The 24,259-nt window shown below is 33.4% G+C and overlaps 2 protein-coding genes across 5 annotated transcripts; both read right to left on the bottom strand.

Moving 5' to 3' along the window:
• Positions 1 to 11,119: 11,119 nt before the first annotated feature.
• LOC148610228 (ETS homologous factor-like) lies at positions 11,120 to 14,882 on the bottom strand. Of its 2 annotated transcripts, XM_088542463.1 has the most exons (7): positions 14,783 to 14,882; positions 14,263 to 14,526; positions 13,869 to 13,997; positions 13,457 to 13,627; positions 12,884 to 13,280; positions 12,352 to 12,473; positions 11,120 to 11,661 (listed from the first exon to the last, which is right to left on the bottom strand). In XM_088542463.1, the coding sequence occupies exons 1-6, from the start codon at positions 14,868 to 14,870 to the stop codon at positions 12,365 to 12,367; spliced, it is 1,158 nt and encodes a 385-aa protein (XP_088398589.1). In that variant the 5' UTR covers positions 14,871 to 14,882; the 3' UTR covers positions 11,120 to 11,661; positions 12,352 to 12,364. The 2 variants fall into 2 exon arrangements, with proteins under 2 accessions (XP_088398589.1, XP_088398590.1); XM_088542464.1 differs by lacking the exon at positions 12,352 to 12,473.
• Positions 14,883 to 16,414: 1,532 nt separating this feature from the next.
• On the bottom strand, positions 16,415 to 22,166 carry LOC148610227 (ETS homologous factor-like). Of its 3 annotated transcripts, XM_088542462.1 has the most exons (9): positions 22,026 to 22,166; positions 20,741 to 20,816; positions 20,078 to 20,234; positions 19,558 to 19,821; positions 19,164 to 19,292; positions 18,752 to 18,922; positions 18,179 to 18,575; positions 17,647 to 17,768; positions 16,415 to 16,956 (listed from the first exon to the last, which is right to left on the bottom strand). In XM_088542462.1, exons 2-8 carry the CDS (start codon positions 20,759 to 20,761, stop codon positions 17,660 to 17,662), a joined length of 1,248 nt encoding a protein of 415 aa, XP_088398588.1. In that variant the 5' UTR covers positions 20,762 to 20,816; positions 22,026 to 22,166; the 3' UTR covers positions 16,415 to 16,956; positions 17,647 to 17,659. The 3 variants fall into 3 exon arrangements, with proteins under 3 accessions (XP_088398588.1, XP_088398586.1, XP_088398587.1); XM_088542460.1 differs by lacking the exon at positions 22,026 to 22,166 and having other exon boundaries at positions 20,741 to 20,835; XM_088542461.1 differs by lacking the exons at positions 17,647 to 17,768; positions 22,026 to 22,166 and having other exon boundaries at positions 16,721 to 16,956.
• Between the last annotated feature and the right edge of the window lie 2,093 nt (positions 22,167 to 24,259).

Here is a 24,259-nt window from a genome sequence, read left to right as displayed (position 1 = left end):
CATTTTATCATAATACTTGTACATGTTCTATATCATGTCAAGTGGTATGATGAATTTTAGATTTGCAAAGCTTCTCTACGTGTATGAATACACATGTATTTCTTAGTTAAATTCGAAGACAAAGGCGACCTATTCAAAATAGCTCAGTAATATGTAGCTGCTCTTAGAAAAAAGCCGAAAACTTGAAAAAAAATTAAAGAGTAATAAAGGGAACCAAGATTCTAGCGGAAAACAAAAGAATGTAATACAGGGACAAAGACTAGACATGGAAAACATACAAACACAACAAAGAATATAAAATAACCAAAATAATAGTAACAAAGTAACAAAAGTAAATGAGCAACTCAGACTTCACTAAAAACTTATCGACCAGGTGCAGATGCATGCCTTTATTCAAACTTCTACATACAGCAACTTTATTGGGATGTACATGTAAACTGGATTGTTCTTAATCGGTAGTCTGGGATCCTTGCGCCTGACTAAGGCAAAAAAGGGAATAGTCTTGTTTCCTCCTACCAGCAATAAAATAAAAACAGGGTATAGATAGGTAGGACAATTATTTTATTTTTCAAAAACATTTCACATTGAGTTACCAGGGAGAAATCTAGACTTGAACGGTGCTTGAACCATAATGGTAATAAAAACCCAGGGTAGGTAGGGTAGCAGGAAACATAATTATTTTTTTTGCCTAATCGGCAATCGATTTTGCAACGATACCGTTTAAATTGGACTTAACACCAGACTATATTAATAGAATGAGCACCATGGACTTCACTATAAACAGCTGGATTCGAAGAGAAGGTTCTAGGGAAGTAATTTCATCGGACTAAATATTTTTATTTATACATGTATGTATGTGTATTGCTTTTCCATATCAATGTCATTAGTTGTAATCGTTCCTTTGTACATCTTGTTTCAAGTTTCAGATTATAAATTTTATTTTTAGAGTGCCAGCAATAAACTGCTAACATATAAAGTAGTTACAACATTACAATGCATAAAAGTTATTCTCGGAATCCTTTAACATGCCACCACTAAAATTCAACGAATGCATATCTAAAGTTGTTGCGAGAAAATGTGATCAACCGCATTCATCGTAACAATATGGCAAAATGTATATGCATCACCTGCTTTAAAACTTACTCGGAAAGTATGTTTTGCACAATGCGCGATGTAATTGAATTCGTAACTGGACAAAAATCACAAAGCATTTCAACACGAATACGTCCGACGACCCCTGACACAGACCACTAGTAAGGACGACAAACATCGAGTTTAAAATTACGACCAGCATGATATACCTTTTGAATAATGTCACACTTAAAAAAAAAATTAAAGAAATAAAGAAATTTGACATTCATGGACATCGTGAGAAAAGCGGACGATCAACATCCTTTTGGTATCATGCACGATGTATCTGCACGGAAATGATCGACGTGCGTACAATGTACATTGGACATATACCCAAAATAGTGAATAAGATGAGCATGTATGCCAACTACTGCATGTACTCGTATAACAATCAACTCATTCATACAATTACATGTATTCATTAACTAACGTTCGAATATTGGCATAAATATGATCAAACTGAGGTCGTGAACAAATCTAACGAAATGCATATTGCCGTACATGTTTCAGACTTAAATCATCACATATCCCAACATTCCATTCCTGCACAATGAGCAACAAATGAAGTCATTTTTTTTTTATCTTTTTGATAAAAAAATTTATACATGTACATATATACCCATCGTGGTTTACATCCTGATTTTTTTTTTGCGAGTATACTTTAATTGGATATCGCATTTTGTCTATATGGTGTATATTGATGTGTTTCATGAAGAGTATATTTTGATTTTTACATTATTGCGTGAATATTATGTGTGTTAGTTGTTTCCGTTTATTTTTTATCTCATGTTAAAAGGGGCGTTTAAGGTCTTATAAAGGTGGTTTAACCCCACCACAGACATGCGCATGTCCACAGTCAGGAGATGTTCTTTGACTTTCCAATTTATTATGAAGAAGTGTAATCGTTCTGTTACCGCAGAGTTTACTACTTTTGGTGTTGGTCCTTTCAGAGCTAAGTTAAAGGTTTGTTTTCACTTGTTGAAGATATCAAAATCTGAAAGTATTTTGTATTATTTTGTATAAGCAACTCATTTTACCATTCAATTGCATTATACGGCAAGTACATAATTATTGTCGTTTTAAACTTGTCACTTTGAATTATTTTAACCTGTATTATTTTGCATTTTAAAGTACCTTATGGACGCAAACGTCATTACCCCCAACGATGTTAGAACTGTCAAATTTGCGATGCAAATTTTTGGTCGTTCTCTGCGCTGTGACATTAAAACTTGTGCCTCAACAGAGTTCAACGACTAATCATGTGAAAATGTAGCTTGATCATAGCTCATTACGTCCACTCAGATTCTCAGATGCATGATGAACAGAATTATTTCAATATATGTTTCATGTTTTTTTCCCGAAATACTAAAATACAAAACTCTTTTTTTTTGCAATTTTCTTAAAACAACGTCAAAGTGAACAAAAATGTTTAAAAAAATCAAAAAGCAAAGATAATATTTCAATTTTTTCATTAAAATATTTTCATTAGTAAAACGCAAACGTTTGTGTGTCTTTATAGTCAGTGAAGCCTGTTTTAACGACAACAGACTATAATTATAATATCCCTTTAAGATTATTTATTCTATATGAAATTAACCTGCATATAAAGACCACCTACATGTATGTAATGTGACCATGATTTTGTTTCCCCTTGGATGATCACTAGACAGAGTTTACATTATCTATTAATCAACATTTAGTACTAAACTACCAATGAAGATAGAATTAATGGTTTTTATTGGCATATAAATTGAATTTTGCTCTTGAAATATCGTTCTTTTTCAAAATCCCGCAACAATTTGTAGAATAGGGAGAAATGAATTAAACTTTTATGAAAGAGTATTAACATACGTATATTCTACAGAATGTAACAATGCTTTAAAAAGACGCGGATTCATAGGTGGCGGACTCCGAGTAAGGGAAAAATCATTTTTTTTTGCATGAAATCAAGATTTTTCACAAATTCTACTCGAAAAATCTTCTTGACTCTCCCACCCGGCCCTTATTATTATTTACGACTACCTTAACCTGAAATCCTTGGTACGCCTATAAAAGGTTACCATGACAGTCATATCTTCAATTTTATTTTTACGGTCACGTATTATTTCTGCATAAACAATTATACGGGCGAGGGGAGCTAACTCTTATTTTATTTAGTTATTATTGTTTCTGTTTATCTTAAAATTTCCAGTCTTAATCTTATTTTGGTTTCACTTGTATGACAATTATAGACATTTATTAAATTACACCAGTTCATTGATGGCATTGTTGTGTAAGTTAATTATAATTCTTCTGAAAGTATTAGCAAAAGGAAGCACAAAAGTATTGAGAGGTGCAGTTAGCTTATAGTCAAAGGCGGTACAATAAGCAGTGGCAGATCCAAGGAAGGCAGGTTCGGGGGGGCGGTAATCACGCACTTTTTGTTGGAAAAATTGTCATTTTCATGTGTAAAATTGACAAAAAATGCAATTAATATTTAAGCATTACTTTACTGAGGAATCTTGGCTGGGACCCCCCCCCCCCACCACCCCACTTTTCAAAGTGCCTGGCTCCGGCCCTGATAAGTTAAATATTGTTATTAGTATGTGCCATAAAAAGTCAATATAAGGTATGGAATTTCTCGCTTAGTCACGTGTTTTGTTTTTAAGTAAAGAAGGAAATACATGAATACAGTCAAGTTTATTTGACCAATAAATGGCTCTCGAGGAGCAAGTAAAACACAGTAGGGATTGAAGATATACATTCAACAAAATGATAAAAATATTATAATAATATAAATATAGATGCACTTACAAATTTCAGAACGAGAATCAACCCGAGAAACCTGGTTTTGGAAGCAGACGACCTATCAACTGCATGAATGCTAGTTTTATCCATTTTAAAACTCTGCCATGTATATTAATTATTCAGACTTCTGATTGTAAGGAACTACGTTTTGTAGTCTACAACGTTAAAGACTCCTGGGAATTTAAATTTACAATGATATAAAAACATATCACATGAACAGCAGTAGAATTCACATTCAATTATTTATTGGAGCTACGGCAAGTACTTGGATACTTTCAAAAAATTCCCCAGAGAGTACGCCAAACAGATTGTCTTGTGTTGGTGGGTTACGTCCATTTAAAACAAAACTTGCTAAAATAATTTGCATTCTGTAAATACACAAAATGACTATACGTCTTCGAAAATATAATCTAACATTTTTCTTCATGTTTTTGGTTACATGTATATCAGTACATGTATGTCAGCCGGTGTGTTACGAAAACAAGAGTTGTCTTTCTTACACCTATAGCATTTGATAAGTACACGCTGCCAAGGATGTTAACAAATAAACTTAAGGCTCTATAGAAAGGTGAACCAGCTAGAAGAAAAAAGTTATAATAACATAAAACCACTATATTAAACTCCAAAGCAACAGATTCTGAACAATTTGATAATGCCATTCATTTTGTAATATGGTGTAGGCATTACCTACATCAGCGAGCACCGTGAGCTTTACCAATGTGTGATGTTTTATAATATTACTAAATCAGGAATTTGTAATATTAGAAAATGATTTTTTAATATTACAAAATGAATTTCTAATATTACAAAATGAATTTCTAATATTACAAAATATTGATTTTTGTCCACTTTAGCTTGCCATACAGTTCTCCACTGACGGTGGGAATATCTTCACGTATCACGTGACGTAAACAAAATTCAGACGACAGCTGCAAATTCCAAACAAGAAAATGATTGCCTTTCCCATCATAGAAAAGCTATGCTTCGATTTTTATAATATATTATTAGGCGGGTTAGGTTCTTGACAACAGCGGAGTACATACATCCACGTGTTTTCCGAACTTTTTAAAAACATCATTTTCACTTCTTTATTAAGTAAAAAATAGAGAAAGACTCGAAAACTATGAAAAGATGAATTTATTTTTTTTACTGAAACGTAATCTTAACCTATGTATTTTTATTTGTTTGGTTAAAGGAAGCGATGAATTTTCTCCATAAGGACAGTCACTTTTTGTTACTTCTGGGACCTGACTTTTTTTTAGTTAGTATATTGGGAACCTTAAGGGAAATTTTAATAGTACATAACCGTAGAGCTCACACCGCTTCGCGGTGCTCGCTATTATATCTGTTTCAGTCTGTACCGTTACCCACAATAGTTACATGTACCTTTATCACAGGGTATTGCGCCCACTCTCAAATATGCAGCCTCAATAGTATATAACCTTTACACTAGTGGACTGCATATTTGATAGTGGGAGCAAGTCTCTGTGCCTTTATTGAGGTTGTTTAGTAACTAATTCTTCTTCGTATCTCCTCGATGAAGAAAATATAATAACATAATGATAATAAGCGAGCACAGCTCAGTCTTAAATGTATTGAAATTCGTCTAAAAAACGTTCATGTTGACCACTCAAAGCAAACAAAAAAAAACGCTGCATTAATCTGGTTCAGCGTTTTATATCATAAGCGACCCTAGGATCGTCAAAATCACCTTCAATGGATATGCACAATATATCAGTAAATTGCCATTATTTTAGGTAAATAAAGCATTAAAATTATCTTAATTAACTATTTTTTTTACAAAAGAAAATTAATTTGAAAGAAATATCTTAACGTATTTTCTAAAATTTGAACACAAGAACGTTTAAAAGTAATTAAATAACGCATATCCACTCAGCCAAATTAAATGACAGAAGACGTCACCGGTGATCGGATTTACATTTGATAGAAACTTGTGGAACGAGAGTTTGACCAGGGCTTCCATCACGCTTTATCGCCGTCTATTGTAGCTTTGAAATGTACTCAAAACACTAGCTAGACAAAACGTTTCAAAGACCCACGTGACATTTAATCGGAACTCCTTTGGCATTTAAAATGAATACTTCCAGTTTAGGCTTAGCTAACCCCGGAACTGTTTGACCGATGAAGTTACAAATATATGAAATATATTTTGCCGGTTACCACAGATATTATCCTAAATCAAATTTAGCGGGAAAAGGGAATTGACAAGAAATCCATTTTATTTACTTTTCGTTAAAGACAACGTTCCTTTTTGTCATGTAGCACTGCTCTTGGTGCCCTTTAAGTCTGATCAACTAAATAGCAGCCCAATCAGCATTCAGCACGAGGATGACCTTTTAGTTCTAATTGTAGTTCTGCTTCTTGTCTTCTTCCATAATGAACCAGTATGCTTTAAATTGCATTTTGCTTTGAAGTTGTACATGTAGTTTTCATACAGTATTTCCTTTAAGAGTGTGTAAACAGCTTCCAGGATAAACAAAGGCAAGGCATGAATGATCCAACTCTCAACCGGTACAATGATAACTTCAAAGAAAAATGCCGAAACATACTAGATCTTAAATGTATAGGAATACGATTAAAAGTATCATATTGACCGCTTGAGAAACTTTCGTCCAAGCAGGTACGAGATCACAATCAATTCTCCTTGACTTACGAATATAGTTCCCTTTTTAGTGTGTTTCTTCCTGATTTTTTTCTTTGCTGTCATAAACTTTATTACTTAGTATTTACTGCAGAAATGTAGGACAACGATCAAATTTACAAGGGATGTTTTTTTTCGTTCTGTAATTTTATGTAGAAGTTGTAATTTGATTCTATGGAAGAAGGTCAAAATTTCGGACATTTGGCAGTGGTCACTTTTCATTTTTACGGGGTCTCCGAAGCAAACGCGCTAAAAATAAAAAAAAGTATGGTGATTTTTTTTTCTGGCACTCTTATAGGAATCAGCTTTTATACATGTTTCCATATTGGTGAAGTTTTATTGAGTTTGAAGCGATGGAATTTTTGTATATATCAAAATGGGTTTGTTGAAATGCGTTATTTAATTAATTGTGTTCTCTCTCGTACCAGCAAAACGATACAGCTTTACCCATCGAAGCTTTGAAATGTAGTCGAACTACTTGCTAGACAAAACGTTTCTAAGACACACTTTAGACATTTTTAAAATAAACTTCTTCCAGTTGTGATAAAACAAGGCATTCTTAGCCAATCCCGAAACTGTTTTACCGATAAAATTACAAATATTATGAATATATTTTACCGGCTCCCACAGATGAAATTATCCTGAATCAAATTTAGCAAAAATGGTAAATAATATAAAATCCATTTTATTTCAAAGGAAACCTAATAAATGCTTCACTTGGACTTAAGTCTATTATAGCATTTCTCTCACGAATAAGTGAAAATTTTTGTGACAAGAAAATCTGTATTTTCCATGATGCATGTGTGACATTTTATATACGATTTTATGCTTTGCCTATGACTGACAAATTTGTACTAAAAATGAATTTGTTTTTGTTGACGATTCACCACTTTGTTGTTATATCGTTGATGTCTCGACCAACGGGAATATGCGAGACTTCATACATCTTACCCTTTGTATGAGTTGAAAGTTCAAACAGTTACAACTGAACTGCATACGTCATTTCCGAAATGTATGTACCTCCGACATAAAGAAATGAGCCACTCACTTTTCAGAGTACCTTCCTCCATAACAGTTCTCTTTGGGCCCGTGATCGATTTTGTATATGAGTAACCAAGGGAACCAAGATTCTAGCTGAAATCGAAAGAATGTAATCCAGGGACAAAGACCAGACATGGAAAACAGACAAACACGACAAAGATCATAAAGAAACTAAAATAATACATACAAAGAAGCAAAAGTAAATGAGCAACTAAAAACTGGGAGCATGGACCAGGTGCACCGATAGGGTAAGCGTCCTCTGCTTTTCTAGAAACACCCGCCGAGTTGGTCATAAAAAGTCAAGTCCAGGATAGACGAAAGAGGAAGAAAACTATGACACTTGGAACACATCAGTTTTCAGGGTTAATAAATATTAATAAAATGTATATACGTAAGGACTTATTTTATTTTACTCCATCTTTCAACGTGTTTCTCGGAGAGCGTGAATGACGTAGAATTTACGTATATATTTTCAAAATCGGAGATAGGGATGGTTAATACAACCTATTTCTCCCTTTAATGTAAATTATTTCTAATGACAGATGAAATTTCCTTTAATACTTTGTTTTCCCTATAAAACTCGAGCTGTCGCATTCATTTGCGCCAAATACGCAACCCTAGTATACATGTTAATGCTTACGTTTTTCTGAAGTGAAATTTTATTTATTCTAATTTTGCAAATTGTGAAAATTTATGCGTTCAATAAATCGTTTGTATGTTTGCTCATACATGTACATGTCATTCCCAACAATATACATACATTTATTTTTCGTGTGAACAAGAACCTTAATTACTCTTGAAAGGCCTCGATGTTCTCTGGGCTAGCGTACTCACCTCTATTTTGGGAAGTCGGGGGTTCGTCCGAGTCACAGCAAGGGATTTAATATCGGTAATCACTGGTTCTCCACCAAACATGGTATTTAGGGGATAACATGACGGCCTGTTGGCTCAGACTCAAAATGACTGTGTCCTAGTGGGATGAGATGTTTACCTGCGGGTTGTTGCTTCTTGGGCTAGCCACCACAATCAACCAATCAATCGATCGTTTAACGTTGTTTGGGAAAATCAGTATAGACAGAATCATGCTTGCAGGCAACAAAAGATTACCATTAATATCATGCCCAGACGTACGTCATTTCCTCTGAGCTCATTCCCAAATTTAGGTCGTAATCATCTGTTTGTCAGGATATAGTTGCAAGCCATGGAATAATCATCTGACGAAATGCAGCTACATATTTCTGGAGGTCTTATGATTTTTTCATACATTTAATACGTGTACATCATGTTCGGTAATTCGATATATAATACATGTATGACAATTTTGCAGTTTAAGCAATTAATGCCGTACTTACAATTATATATTAATGACAAACCTTATTTTGTGTCTTTTTATGGATCGTTTTCATTTTTTTTACCAATCTTTGCCAAATAACGAACTTTGGGAAGTAAGGTGCTGCACATCCCAGGTGCCGAGAGAAACGGAAATAAGTAATGTTTCCATCTGATATCGACGTCGGTTTATATCTGTACCTGTAAACCTAGTTTTATGCGCGGATCCTATATGTATATATGTATTATTATTTCCGAACGAATTAATCAAACTTTTTATGGTATTTAGGCTGGGGTGGCTGTACCGAGTAAGTTACATTTTTGACACGCCAAGTTGAATCATATTTTTAAATGCATTTTCAACATTTTAAACATTTTCCATATATACATGTACATGTAGCATCAAATACATGTTTAAGAGGATTGTTTTATCAATTTTTTATTGTAATTTTATAACAGAATAGAGATATCCACAGAATACAGAAAATGCAATGAAATGAACATAACACTTCACCACCATTTAGCTTTGGCCTATAAGGACTCACAATGAATATACTGTTGTAAAAGAAAAAAAAACGAAGCACAATTTAGGTACTCTGTTGGATATATATTTGGTGCAGTTAATGTCAGGAACGTTTGAATATTGTCCCTTTGCTAAATATAATCTTAATCACGTTCTGACATTGTAATCAGCATTTTAGTCAAACCAGTCTAATTACTAATAATCTAATATAGATAACCTATAAAAGGTTATTACGCTTAAACAAATTGGAGTACGGACATGACTTTTTTATTGGAAAGACGTAGTAGAATGTTCAATATTTGGAAAATCCTATGCAAAACCTTTTGGGATAAACCCCTAAAAATATCCCTTCTTCCTCTTCATACCTTTTCCTTTTTGCGACAAGGAAGGCAGATTTTGACTCTGTGTCGTGCGCTTTACTACATGTAGGTCTGGTTTTCATGTGCAATCTTACAAACACTGCTTTTGTTCGATCACTTTATCAGCTCAATCTTATCAAATACTCGAACTTTTCACCCTCAATAAAATCTGGGAATAACATAATGTCACAACCCTACATTTTCATGTACATGCGTAATACAGTGTAAGCCAACTTGCATAACATGTATATGTGGGTGATAAGTATATGAAATATACACATGAAAAAGTTGTATGATTTGTACATGTGGTTAAAACATGTGGTAATAGACCAACACACCTCCCACTAACTTCTTGTTAGCTTGTCGCTGATTCACAGTATCAATGATTCAGTATATAAACTGAAGTTGCATGTCTTTTCGAAGAATGGGCCTATTGTATTTTAACAAACATGTATTTACTTTGCTATTTAAGTAAAGTTGCTTTTTTAGGATTGATTGATATGTCTCGAACTAAATAAATATTTTTGTAAGTTTATTTTTTTATTTACTTTTCCATAGGATGCATGTAAATAAAATCAAAGGAAGACCTACAAATTGTTCCATTCGGTGTGCAGGATCTGACAACATTCCATCCTGCCGCCACTTCAGAATCCTCTGTTTTCCTCTAAAAAATACTTCCAAAATCATGATAGCAGAAATTTGATTGGCCCATCAGAAATGTCTTCAGAAAAAAGATTTTTATTTGTAAGATTCGAATTGAGAAGTAAGTCTGATCCTTACCACTGTTTGCTCATGTAGGGTTTACATGTTTGCATAGAAAAAGAATTAGAAGAGAAATTACGACAGCGATTGGTTAAGGCAAGTATTCTGACAACCATAAACTTGTACATTCAAGACAGGGTTGAAGTTCATTGTTGAAATGTAGTTTTCCCACCCCACCTACATGTGAAGTATCATTTTGAGAAGTGTAGAAATGTATTTCATGTACCTTGTTATATTGTGTTATAGTGACTGTACCTTGTAATAGTGTTTTATTGACTGTACCTTGCAATAGTGTTTTAGTGATGTAGCTGTTCCTTCATGCAGTTCTTAAAGAAAAAAAGACTTGAACATTTTAATGTTGAGAAATAATGTGTCATAACATCGGTTGGCGCTGTATTGTTCATTTATGACGTTTGTTTTACATTGTAAGTCTCATTAACAAGTGTTCCAAATTTGCCTTAATTTACAATCGACTGTAAATCAATGCTTATTCCCTTCTATAAGAAAACCATAAAAACAAGAAAATAGATAAAAAAAAATGATGTATTTTTATTATAAAATATACAAAAATAAATAACAAATATTAACAATTATTATAAATAATGAGACTTTGTACAAATAACAAATTAAAAAGGACATGGATTATCGACTCCATTTTGTAGAATTTTTATAAAAAAAATCTGTCCATCCAAAGTCACTTTACTGAAACTCTCTAAGTTGAGAATTCAACTAACATTCTTTAGAGATTATGCACTCCATGTTCAGGCGACCATTGCCGGATTTCTGATTGGCTGAAGAGTTGATTGTCATCAAAGTGTATCGCACGAATTGATCCCCTTTTCGGACTCTTACTGACGCGATTAACTGGGCGTTTTCACTCGTTTTTTTTTTCGTTACGCCTCGCTTGTTTCCGTTTGACTTCCGTCTCCTGCATGCTACCGACTAGAATTAAAACGGTCTGGTATCAAAAATGTTTTCAGTCTTTCCAGCCAGTGGAAAATGGTCCAAATTTGTAAACCAGACGTCTACCGTCGACTCGTTCGAGAATGCCTCGCTTGTAGTAATACCTGAAATATGAAAGGAAATAATTTAGTACATTGCATATTGTGATGCACAAGCGCAACATAGGTGTATTGTACAAATGCAAGTATGTAACATTTATATTCATGAAGCTTATCCCATCTCCAAATCCATGCAAACACGATTGTTAATACTTCAAGTTTTATTTTGTCTTAAGTATTCCTATTTTAAGTATTCAAATATGATTCAATTTTTAAACTTTAATTAATAATTAAAAAAAAACTATAATTAAGTATTTTATCCAGTTGACTTTGAAAATTTCATTTTTCATTTGTATTTTCATAAATGTTTCTGACTTGGAGTCATTTAAAGCACAATAAGAGATTCAAAAAAGAATATAGTAAAAAATGTATAAAATTAAAAAGAAAAAAATGCAGAAAAAAAAAGATATACAGTGGAAAATTATAAGATGTTAAAGAAAAAAAGATAGAAAATAAAACAAAATTAAAAACCACTTTATAAAGAGAAACGAATAGAAAAAAGCAAAAAGAAATAGGTGCAGTTACTTAAAAGAAAAGTGAGTAAACCAGTTAGAAATAATTGAAAATAAAAAAAGAGATATGAGAAAAAAGTTACGGATTAATTACAGATAGACATAAGACAAGAGTACATGAAGCCTTCCACCAAGCAAGCAGTTAGTTGCACAAAAGACAATATCAACATATAAAGTTATTAACCTAAGCATTCTCTCTACACCTCTTTCCATCCATAAGCTTTGGGCCCAAATCTAAAGCATAATTTCTTCGGGAATTTCCCTGACTTAGGCACTTCAGCGAAGTAACCTGCTGTTCTACAGAACCTGCACAGGAAAAGCACACATTTAGCAATGACATCGATATAATCTATGGTAACATTTTTAAATAAAAGTTTTGCTTTTAATAACGCATTTAATTTCTTTCGTTAGGTTCTTTTAACAAATAAAACCGCCCCAAACAATAATTTTATTCCTTCTTTAGAGACTTTGATAACAATGAATTGCATATATACATAAAGTGTATATCACCAAAAAAAAACTATTAGAAGAAAAAATCCATTTAAACCTGCAAAATCAGTGATTAAAATATTTCATTACTTTATTTAAATTCACATTAAAACAATTTCAGACTACATTCCAGCAACACATACTGACTGCGTCCCATGCTACCGATTTCTACAATAATCATGCGTCGCTAGCTTTTATGCGGTCATGTGACCTGAAATTCAACCTACCTCATTGCTCTGCTCAGTTTCTCGTAGGTCATGCCTGGGTTATTTTTCTTTCGTCCCCACATTTTCGCCACTGCTTCGGACTGTACAAATCTGAAGACACCAGATTCTTTGTCCTCCCACCTCAACAAAGATGGGTTCAAATTTGGATCTTTCAATAAGTCTCTAACAAATTCCCACAAGTGGTTTCCTTTCGACCCCTGTCCAACTCGTCGTCCCTTTTTTGGTGGTTTGGTTTCTGTTGGCGATGTTGGTTCGTCCATAAACACACCTTCGTCACTTGATACACTAGAATGTGGGCGTGGTCGCGTGTGAAACATGGAATAGTCATAAGATCCCGAGCTGCACAATAAAGGATATCTTGATCCATCATTGCTTGCATCACTGAATCGGTCTGAATCTGTAAAAAAAACCATAGAAGTTATATAAAATTAGTAACTAAATTTTGCCATCATTTGTTGAAAAGGAGAAAGTATACAAGATTTGTAAACATAGTGAGTATCTTGCACTTAAAACTGTTCGAAAATTTAGCATTTCTGTTTTTGTTTTAGGGGAAATAACTATAAATATGCTTACCATCGTCGCTGAAGCTTTCGAAACTCTGTTCACCTCCGTGTTGGAGCAGTGAGTCTGGGATACTTGAAGGGTCATCATCAAATGGTATCCAAATACCTCCAATGTTGACCTTTCTGACCCCATCGCTATCATCAATCTTGGTTACCAGACTAAGATTCTCATCGAGCATTTCTGCAAAAACAAAATAAATCATTGTTAGCTGCAGTCATTCAGTCAATTCAATCCGATTTACTCCAAGATCGGACGTTAAACCCCAACAATCAATCAATCAATCTAATATAAAAAGATATATGTAGTAACACTATTTAATGATTATTTACTACAAAGACAAAAATTCTCGTAACTAATGGCATTCTCCCTTTTTGTAAAATTAAGTTGATCCGAAACATATCAGTTTTTTTTTAAGTCTTACTTTCAGTTCTGGTATCCATGGAGATCGGGTCAATGTTTTCGGAGATCTGGTACATTTTATAAATATCAGGAATATTGGAATTCATCAGATCGGCAGTATATTCGAATGGTGTAGGTTCAATAAAACGGCCTGTAAAATGAAAAAAAATATTATTATAAAAATGTGAACAGTATTGAAAATTGATAATGTTGTATGTTTATTTTATTTCATTTTTTTTGTTTGTGCATTGATAAAAATCGCATGAGGTAATCAGATATTATTTTATCAAAAACGTGTCGTGTTCAGCAGATGAGTACAAAGATCCATATACAACTCACGCTTTTATATGTAAATAGTATACATGTATGTATAATGGGACCAGCAAGGCCCCTGTTTAAAAAATGTAAGCCCCTACCTTGCATGAGACAGTTTCTAAACGTATCGTGAAGAGCTTTTCCATAGTAATTGTCACAGTTTAGAAAATCTTCCAACGTCATTCTGCAGAGTTGGGCACCAGTGACGTTATTGAATTTTTCGCCTCTGATGGGTGCTTCGGTCTCCGAGAACATCTTCTCAGCCACATAATAAACCCAATCTAGTACCTCTTGGCTCTGCCAATGCTCTGGATGTTTTCTTGTCCAGCTTAAAAGAGACAGTGTGTCACTTTCCTCGATATATTCTGCAAATGGGAAAAGCAAGTAATAATAAACGTTGTCTTCCGGTTTCTTATGTCAATTACTCAGTATTTATGCATTACAGGAAACGTGATCATACTGTTTTAAAAACATATATTGTACAAATATAGTAAACTGTGAACCAACATCTTAATACACAACGCTAAACTGTAATACTTGAATAAAAAAAGATATGAAAACATGGAAAAATTATTATGTTTGGAAAAATGTCAAGTTAAGCATAAATAGCATCCAGCTTACCCATTTTTGTTGATATATCCATGAAAGTTTTCTGTTCCTGCTCAGGTGCAGTGTTACAATTGAAGTAAACTTTCTCCTGTTTGACCATTGTTGGTTCAGGTTCAGGTTTCAGGTTTGCTAAATATAATCTTAATCACGTTCTGACATTGTAATCAGCATTTTAGTCAAACCAGTCTAATTACTAATAATCTAATATAGATAACCTATAAAAGGTTATTACGCTTAAACAAATTGGAGTACGGACATGACTTTTTTATTGGAAAGACGTAGTAGAATGTTCAATATTTGGAAAATCCTATGCAAAACCTTTTGGGATAAACCCCTAAAAATATCCCTTCTTCCTCTTCATACCTTTTCCTTTTTGCGACAAGGAAGGCAGATTTTGACTCTGTGTCGTGCGCTTTACTACATGTAGGTCTGGTTTTCATGTGCAATCTTACAAACACTGCTTTTGTTCGATCACTTTATCAGCTCAATCTTATCAAATACTCGAACTTTTCACCCTCAATAAAATCTGGGAATAACATAATGTCACAACCCTACATTTTCATGTACATGCGTAATACAGTGTAAGCCAACTTGCATAACATGTATATGTGGGTGATAAGTATATGAAATATACACATGAAAAAGTTGTATGATTTGTACATGTGGTTAAAACATGTGGTAATAGACCAACACACCTCCCACTAACTTCTTGTTAGCTTGTCGCTGATTCACAGTATCAATGATTCAGTATATAAACTGAAGTTGCATGTCTTTTCGAAGAATGGGCCTATTGTATTTTAACAAACATGTATTTACTTTGCTATTTAAGTAAAGTTGCTTTTTTAGGATTGATTGATATGTCTCGAACTAAATAAATATTTTTGTAAGTTTATTTTTTTATTTACTTTTCCATAGGATGCATGTAAATAAAATCAAAGGAAGACCTACAAATTGTTCCATTCGGTGTGCAGGATCTGACAACATTCCATCCTGCCGCCACTTCAGAATCCTCTGTTTTCCTCTAAAAAATACTTCCAAAATCATGATAGCAGAAATTTGATTGGCCCATCAGAAATGTCTTCAGAAAAAAGATTTTTATTTGTAAGATTCGAATTGAGAAGTAAGTCTGATCCTTACCACTGTTTGCTCATGTAGGGTTTACATGTTTGCATAGAAAAAGAATTAGAAGAGAAATTACGACAGCGATTGGTTAAGGCAAGTATTCTGACAACCATAAACTTGTACATTCAAGACAGGGTTGAAGTTCATTGTTGAAATGTAGTTTTCCCACCCCACCTACATGTGAAGTATCATTTTGAGAAGTGTAGAAATGTATTTCATGTACCTTGTTATATTGTGTTATAGTGACTGTACCTTGTAATAGTGTTTTATTGACTGTACCTTGCAATAGTGTTTTAGTGATGTAGCTGTTCCTTCATGCAGTTCTTAAAGAAAAAAAGACTTGAACATTTTAATGTTGAGAAATAATGTGTCATAACATCGGTTGGCGCTGTATTGTTCATTTATGACGTTTGTTTTACATTGTAAGTCTCATTAACAAGTGTTCCAAATTTGCCTTAATTTACAATCGACTGTAAATCAATGCTTATTCCCTTCTATAAGAAAACCATAAAAACAAGAAAATAGATAAAAAAAAATGATGTATTTTTATTATAAAATATACAAAAATAAATAACAAATATTAACAATTATTATAAATAATGAGACTTTGTACAAATAACAAATTAAAAAGGACATGGATTATCGACTCCATTTTGTAGAATTTTTATAAAAAAAATCTGTCCATCCAAAGTCACTTTACTGAAACTCTCTAAGTTGAGAATTCAACTAACATTCTTTAGAGATTATGCACTCCATGTTCAGGCGACCATTGCCGGATTTCTGATTGGCTGAAGAGTTGATTGTCATCAAAGTGTATCGCACGAATTGATCCCCTTTTCGGACTCTTACTGACGCGATTAACTGGGCGTTTTCACTCGTTTTTTTTTTCGTTACGCCTCGCTTGTTTCCGTTTGACTTCCGTCTCCTGCATGCTACCGACTAGAATTAAAACGGTCTGGTATCAAAAATGTTTTCAGTCTTTCCAGCCAGTGGAAAATGGTCCAAATTTGTAAACCAGACGTCTACCGTCGACTCGTTCGAGAATGCCTCGCTTGTAGTAATACCTGAAATATGAAAGGAAATAATTTAGTACATTGCATATTGTGATGCACAAGCGCAACATAGGTGTATTGTACAAATGCAAGTATGTAACATTTATATTCATGAAGCTTATCCCATCTCCAAATCCATGCAAACACGATTGTTAATACTTCAAGTTTTATTTTGTCTTAAGTATTCCTATTTTAAGTATTCAAATATGATTCAATTTTTAAACTTTAATTAATAATTAAAAAAAAACTATAATTAAGTATTTTATCCAGTTGACTTTGAAAATTTCATTTTTCATTTGTATTTTCATAAATGTTTCTGACTTGGAGTCATTTAAAGCACAATAAGAGATTCAAAAAAGAATATAGTAAAAAATGTATAAAATTAAAAAGAAAAAAATGCAGAAAAAAAAAGATATACAGTGGAAAATTATAAGATGTTAAAGAAAAAAAGATAGAAAATAAAACAAAATTAAAAACCACTTTATAAAGAGAAACGAATAGAAAAAAGCAAAAAGAAATAGGTGCAGTTACTTAAAAGAAAAGTGAGTAAACCAGTTAGAAATAATTGAAAATAAAAAAAGAGATATGAGAAAAAAGTTACGGATTAATTACAGATAGACATAAGACAAGAGTACATGAAGCCTTCCACCAAGCAAGCAGTTAGTTGCACAAAAGACAATATCAACATATAAAGTTATTAACCTAAGCATTCTCTCTACACCTCTTTCCATCCATAAGCTTTGGGCCCAAATCTAAAGCATAATTTCTTCGGGAATTTCCCTGACTTAGGCACTTCAGCGAAGTAACCTGCTGTTCTACAGAACCTGCACAGGAAAAGCACACATTTAGCAATGACATCGATATAATCTATGGTAACATTTTTAAATAAAAGTTTTGCTTTTAATAACGCATTTAATTTCTTTCGTTAGGTTCTTTTAACAAATAAAACCGCCCCAAACAATAATTTTATTCCTTCTTTAGAGACTTTGATAACAATGAATTGCATATATACATAAAGTGTATATCACCAAAAAAAAACTATTAGAAGAAAAAATCCATTTAAACCTGCAAAATCAGTGATTAAAATATTTCATTACTTTATTTAAATTCACATTAAAACAATTTCAGACTACATTCCAGCAACACATACTGACTGCGTCCCATGCTACCGATTTCTACAATAATCATGCGTCGCTAGCTTTTATGCGGTCATGTGACCTGAAATTCAACCTACCTCATTGCTCTGCTCAGTTTCTCGTAGGTCATGCCTGGGTTATTTTTCTTTCGTCCCCACATTTTCGCCACTGCTTCGGACTGTACAAATCTGAAGACACCAGATTCTTTGTCCTCCCACCTCAACAAAGATGGGTTCAAATTTGGATCTTTCAATAAGTCTCTAACAAATTCCCACAAGTGGTTTCCTTTCGACCCCTGTCCAACTCGTCGTCCCTTTTTTGGTGGTTTGGTTTCTGTTGGCGATGTTGGTTCGTCCATAAACACACCTTCGTCACTTGATACACTAGAATGTGGGCGTGGTCGCGTGTGAAACATGGAATAGTCATAAGATCCCGAGCTGCACAATAAAGGATATCTTGATCCATCATTGCTTGCATCACTGAATCGGTCTGAATCTGTAAAAAAAACCATAGAAGTTATATAAAATTAGTAACTAAATTTTGCCATCATTTGTTGAAAAGGAGAAAGTATACAAGATTTGTAAACATAGTGAGTATCTTGCACTTAAAACTGTTCGAAAATTTAGCATTTCTGTTTTTGTTTTAGGGGAAATAACTATAAATATGCTTACCATCGTCGCTGAAGCTTTCGAAACTCTGTTCACCTCCGTGTTGGAGCAGTGAGTCTGGGATACTTGAAGGGTCATCATCAAATGGTATCCAAATACCTCCAATGTTGACCTTTCTGACCCCATCGCTATCATCAATCTTGGTTACCAGACTAAGATTCTCATCGAGCATTTCTGCAAAAACAAAATAAATCATTGTTAGCTGCAGTCATTCAGTCAATTCAATCCGATTTACTCCAAGATCGGACGTTAAACCCCAACAATCAATCAATCAATCTAATATAAAAAGATATATGTAGTAACACTATTTAATGATTATTTACTACAAAGACAAAAATTCTCGTAACTAATGGCATTCTCCCTTTTTGTAAAATTAAGTTGATCCGAAACATATCAGTTTTTTTTTAAGTCTTACTTTCAGTTCTGGTATCCATGGAGATCGGGTCAATGTTTTCGGAGATCTGGTACATTTTATAAATATCAGGAATATTGGAATTCATCAGATCGGCAGTATATTCGAATGGTGTAGGTTCAATAAAACGGCCTGTAAAATGAAAAAAAATATTATTATAAAAATGTGAACAGTATTGAAAATTGATAATGTTGTATGTTTATTTTATTTCATTTTTTTTGTTTGTGCATTGATAAAAATCGCATGAGGTAATCAGATATTATTTTATCAAAAACGTGTCGTGTTCAGCAGATGAGTACAAAGATCCATATACAACTCACGCTTTTATATGTAAATAGTATACATGTATGTATAATGGGACCAGCAAGGCCCCTGTTTAAAAAATGTAAGCCCCTACCTTGCATGAGACAGTTTCTAAACGTATCGTGAAGAGCTTTTCCATAGTAATTGTCACAGTTTAGAAAATCTTCCAACGTCATTCTGCAGAGTTGGGCACCAGTGACGTTATTGAATTTTTCGCCTCTGATGGGTGCTTCGGTCTCCGAGAACATCTTCTCAGCCACATAATAAACCCAATCTAGTACCTCTTGGCTCTGCCAATGCTCTGGATGTTTTCTTGTCCAGCTTAAAAGAGACAGTGTGTCACTTTCCTCGATATATTCTGCAAATGGGAAAAGCAAGTAATAATAAACGTTGTCTTCCGGTTTCTTATGTCAATTACTCAGTATTTATGCATTACAGGAAACGTGATCATACTGTTTTAAAAACATATATTGTACAAATATAGTAAACTGTGAACCAACATCTTAATACACAACGCTAAACTGTAATACTTGAATAAAAAAAGATATGAAAACATGGAAAAATTATTATGTTTGGAAAAATGTCAAGTTAAGCATAAATAGCATCCAGCTTACCCATTTTTGTTGATATATCCATGAAAGTTTTCTGTTCCTGCTCAGGTGCAGTGTTACAATTGAAGTAAACTTTCTCCTGTTTGACCATTGTTGGTTCAGGTTCATGGAATGACAGTTCTGATTCTGACAAATCACTATGATAACCTTCAGATGGTACCTGAAGAAAGAAAACATTTTCCGTATCGATAAACTGTAGCGGGTACAAAACATCCATTCGTCTGAGTCGTGAGTGAATTTACAAATAAATAATCATAGCAGCAAGCCTTAAGTATTTGGTAGTGATTGGAACGTTTCAGTTTTAGCATTTCCGAGAAATTTAAAAACATTTTTCAAAGAATTTATTTCAATTCTTTAATTGTTTTGAAATCGAATTTATAAGGCTTATTACTGACCGCAATGATGACCTTTTGATCCAGAATAAGTCAAATCTTTAAATATAGACCATTCATATTTAAATCATTGATAGTAAACTATTCGCACTTCTCTTTAGCTCTGGTCTCAATACAAATTACACCGTAATGGACCTTTATTCAAGTTTAGTTGATATTTTTTTCTACGAATTTTAATTAAAAAAAGATTATTTTATCACATACTGCTAAATACGACATAAATATAGTACGCATTCCCACACAATTACAGAAGAGGCAAGTCTAAAATACTTACGATTTGTGGAGATGAAGCCATATCTATGAGATCGTCTTGAGACAAGGTAACTTGGGTTTGTTCTGGTGAGATCGGCCTGAAATACATGGAACGATAGGCATATAAATTTCCGATTTCTGTTGTGAAGGCAGCAATTTCGGAATCGCACAGGCTGTTGTACATGCTAACGTATGAATATACTGTTAATACAGCGATGTATTTTTTAAATATCCAAGTTATTCCAGGTTACGGACTGTTCGGTCACTGTCAGTATGTAACGTTCACGTAAGGGTAGGTATTGCAACTAATGAAGCACTATTCGATGTCTCAATGTTTTATAAGTTTTCGGTCTCTTTACACCTGTAACTCATTAATTACAAATTTCAACTAGTCCATTTTCGGCACGCGGTACCAATTTATAAACCAGCCGACAACCAATAATCAAAAGACTCAGAAAAGGCCCTCGAGCGATATACAAACGTAACCAATACTTTGACTACGAATCTCTACGCAGGTTCCATCCCACGATTTCTACGACTGATTCTACCCGAATTCCTGCAGGCAAAACTAAATACATCGCAGAGCTGTCACAGAGGCTCACGTTGGATTTTGATTGATAGTTCTACATTGGTTTTAACACCCTTTACAAGACGAAGGCTGGAAACCGCTAATCAACACTATCTTGAAATTTAACAAATATCTGCAGGACATATTATGAACTTTATGTCGATATGATAGGATTTTATGCAATTATGTATGCATAAAAACGGATTACTGTTGACATACTATTACTGATAAAATCGAATTTAAAAATGTCAAAACCTTAATTTTTCCTGAAAAGTCAAAAGTTTGATGTACAATGTCAGATGACTTTGGCGTTTATCGATTGCTTGCTTGTAGCATTAATTAGTATCGCGAAATCGATAATGCGAAAGATGTATATATTGTATACAGTTCTTGAACTCTTCTTTTTTTTTTGCCATATTGTACAAACTGGAAGACAATTTTAAATGATGCAAATATCATTTCAAAGAATCATGATGTAAAAACCAATTACAGAATGTTGTGCAGATAAGCCAATTTTTATTCACATAGTTAATTGCGAATCCCGAAATGCTACTTAAAAAAAGGAAATACATTAAATAATTTTATACATAATCATTTACTGTACAACGAAATGCAAATATAACATTGTGCAATAAAGTCTACAAAAGTGTAGCTGAAAAAAAACAATCACTATTTCATATTTAATGTGACATTGTTTCCTTATGAAGCAATATAAGTGCCTTATATAGATGAAGCTTACCAAATGAGTATTAATTCCCAGCCTCAGTATCTCAAAGATGATGACTTAGAAATTTAAATTTAAATTTAATTTTTACACTTTACTATCCAACATATATTTCATTTGTACCTTCATTCGTAAAGCAATACACATATAAACAACTATAAGCCACGTGATAAATTGACTTAACAGTAAAGGGAAATACCCTCTCATAGCAATACACATTTCTCATTGGATGTGACGTCAGGGCATTGATTTTTTAGCTAACCTTGACTGTAATGGTAGAAGCAAAGAGAGACTCATTCATTAAACAGTAATTCTAGAGAAATTGTGTCATAATCGAAAACTTTTCTTATTTTTTTTTCTTTATTTAGATTTTGAAGTATATTATTACCGTATATTTTGTAAATAGCTGGTTGTGAAGTTTATCTTCGCAGACGATAACAAAACTTTAATAGGCCAGTATATGTATGTTATAGTTTTACATATTAATTCATGATTTATTGATTAAAATTGCATCTCATACATGTGATGGTGAATTACTGCACTTCTTGGTACGGAGGAAATGCCATTCGTAAAAAAACCTGAATCATATGAAAAGGTAGATTTGTATAAAATAAAATACTGGATTATAACTGTTTATATTGAAGGGGGAAATATTTGAATTGAAAAAAGCAAAAAGTACGGAAATACATGTACAAATTGAAATGCATTGTATTCAAGAAAGACCTCGTACAATACAATTCATTTATTGGACAATCGGCATTGCCATGATAAACTGCAGTTTTCATACATATTTAATCACGTTTTTTGCGGGTGGATTCGGGGAAAGTCCCTAGGAAATCGATCAGCTGTTAACTTGTATACTCGCTATTATATGTACTGGATAAACATTCAAATTGGTCTCATTCCACAAAGAGCCTTGTCATTGTGTTGAAATTCTATACTTTTAAGTACTCTTGCTTCAGTACGTATTTTTAGAGACGAAAGTATGCATTTGAAAATGTTCAATAAAGCCCCGCTGTGAAGAAATTAAATTTTGTTTTCTGTATATCGTCATGTACTCTTTTCAGAGCAGTCAGTTGCGTGTTTGCCGTTTTTCAATTTTGAGAATCTATTTGTATTATTTTGTTTATGAATGATTGTGTTCACGTTTAGAAAGCTTGATTGAAGACATGATAGTTTAAGCCAATACGCTTTTGCTGAACGTGCTACTTTTTTGTTTCTCATAAATTTACGTTACGTATCTAAATATTACATGCATAGATGCTTATGAATGAATGACAGCGCTTCATTTTCAAATTTCTGTCTGAATATCAAAGCCAGGTGCATTGGTCGTCATTAATGTACATAGCCTTTCAGTCAAATAGATACGTTCCATATAATATCGGTGTCTTATGTATACGAACTCGTTGAATAAATCTACAAAATGGGTGATTCGGCAGGTTTCGGGCAACAATCACCATTTCTTGTCAAATTTCGTTAATTTCAAGCAAAATCGGAGCAAAATATAGCCTGGAACCTGTTTTTTTTTTTAACTGTCTGGTTTTGCCATACCAAAGATTCCTTATCCCCTATATTAAGTATAAAATTGACTAAATTTATGGTATATATTTTCACTAAAAGTATTATTTTTGTATTGTTTAGCCATTGCCTGCAATATACATGAGTTTTGATTCTTTTGTTGTTAGAACGTCGCGTTTTTAACATGTTTTACCCACGCTTGAATGGATGTTTCTAGAAAAGCAGAGGACGCTTACCCTACCGGTGCACTTGGTTCATGCTCCCAGTTTTTAGTGGAGTCCGAGTTGCTCATTTGCTTTTGTTACTTTATATGTATGATTTTAGTTACTTTATGTTTTTTGTTGTGTGTGTCTGTTTTCCATGTCTGGTCTTTGTCCCTGGATTGCGTTCTGTTGGTTACCGCTATAATCTTGGTTCCCTTGATTACTCTTGCATTAAAAGAGACAATTTGAAATCCTCTTGAGTTATTATACTCTAGTGGATATTATATACAGTTAATTGTTCGTTCGTTCGTCTGTTCGTCAGTCACACCTTATTTTCCAAATGATAATTAAGGGATCCTTATATACCATGTCAAGTTCTCGACAAGATATACTGTATTTACCTGTTATATGCATGTATAGGTTACGGTACCTTTTACTTCAAACATCAAGGGCGGTCCCAGGGTTTCAGGATTAATAGCGTTAATGAAATAAAAGATCGATCGACAATTTGTAATAAATCAAATTTTA

The sequence above is a fragment of the Perna viridis genome, chromosome 8 (assembly GCF_037379345.1).
Source record: "Perna viridis isolate PV_CMFRI_1.1 ecotype Kerala chromosome 8, ASM3737934v1, whole genome shotgun sequence".
In the NCBI taxonomy this organism is placed as follows: Eukaryota; Metazoa; Mollusca; class Bivalvia; order Mytilida; family Mytilidae; genus Perna; species Perna viridis.
Note: the sequence above shows the minus strand (reverse complement) of the source record. Positions and strands in the feature narration are given on the sequence as shown.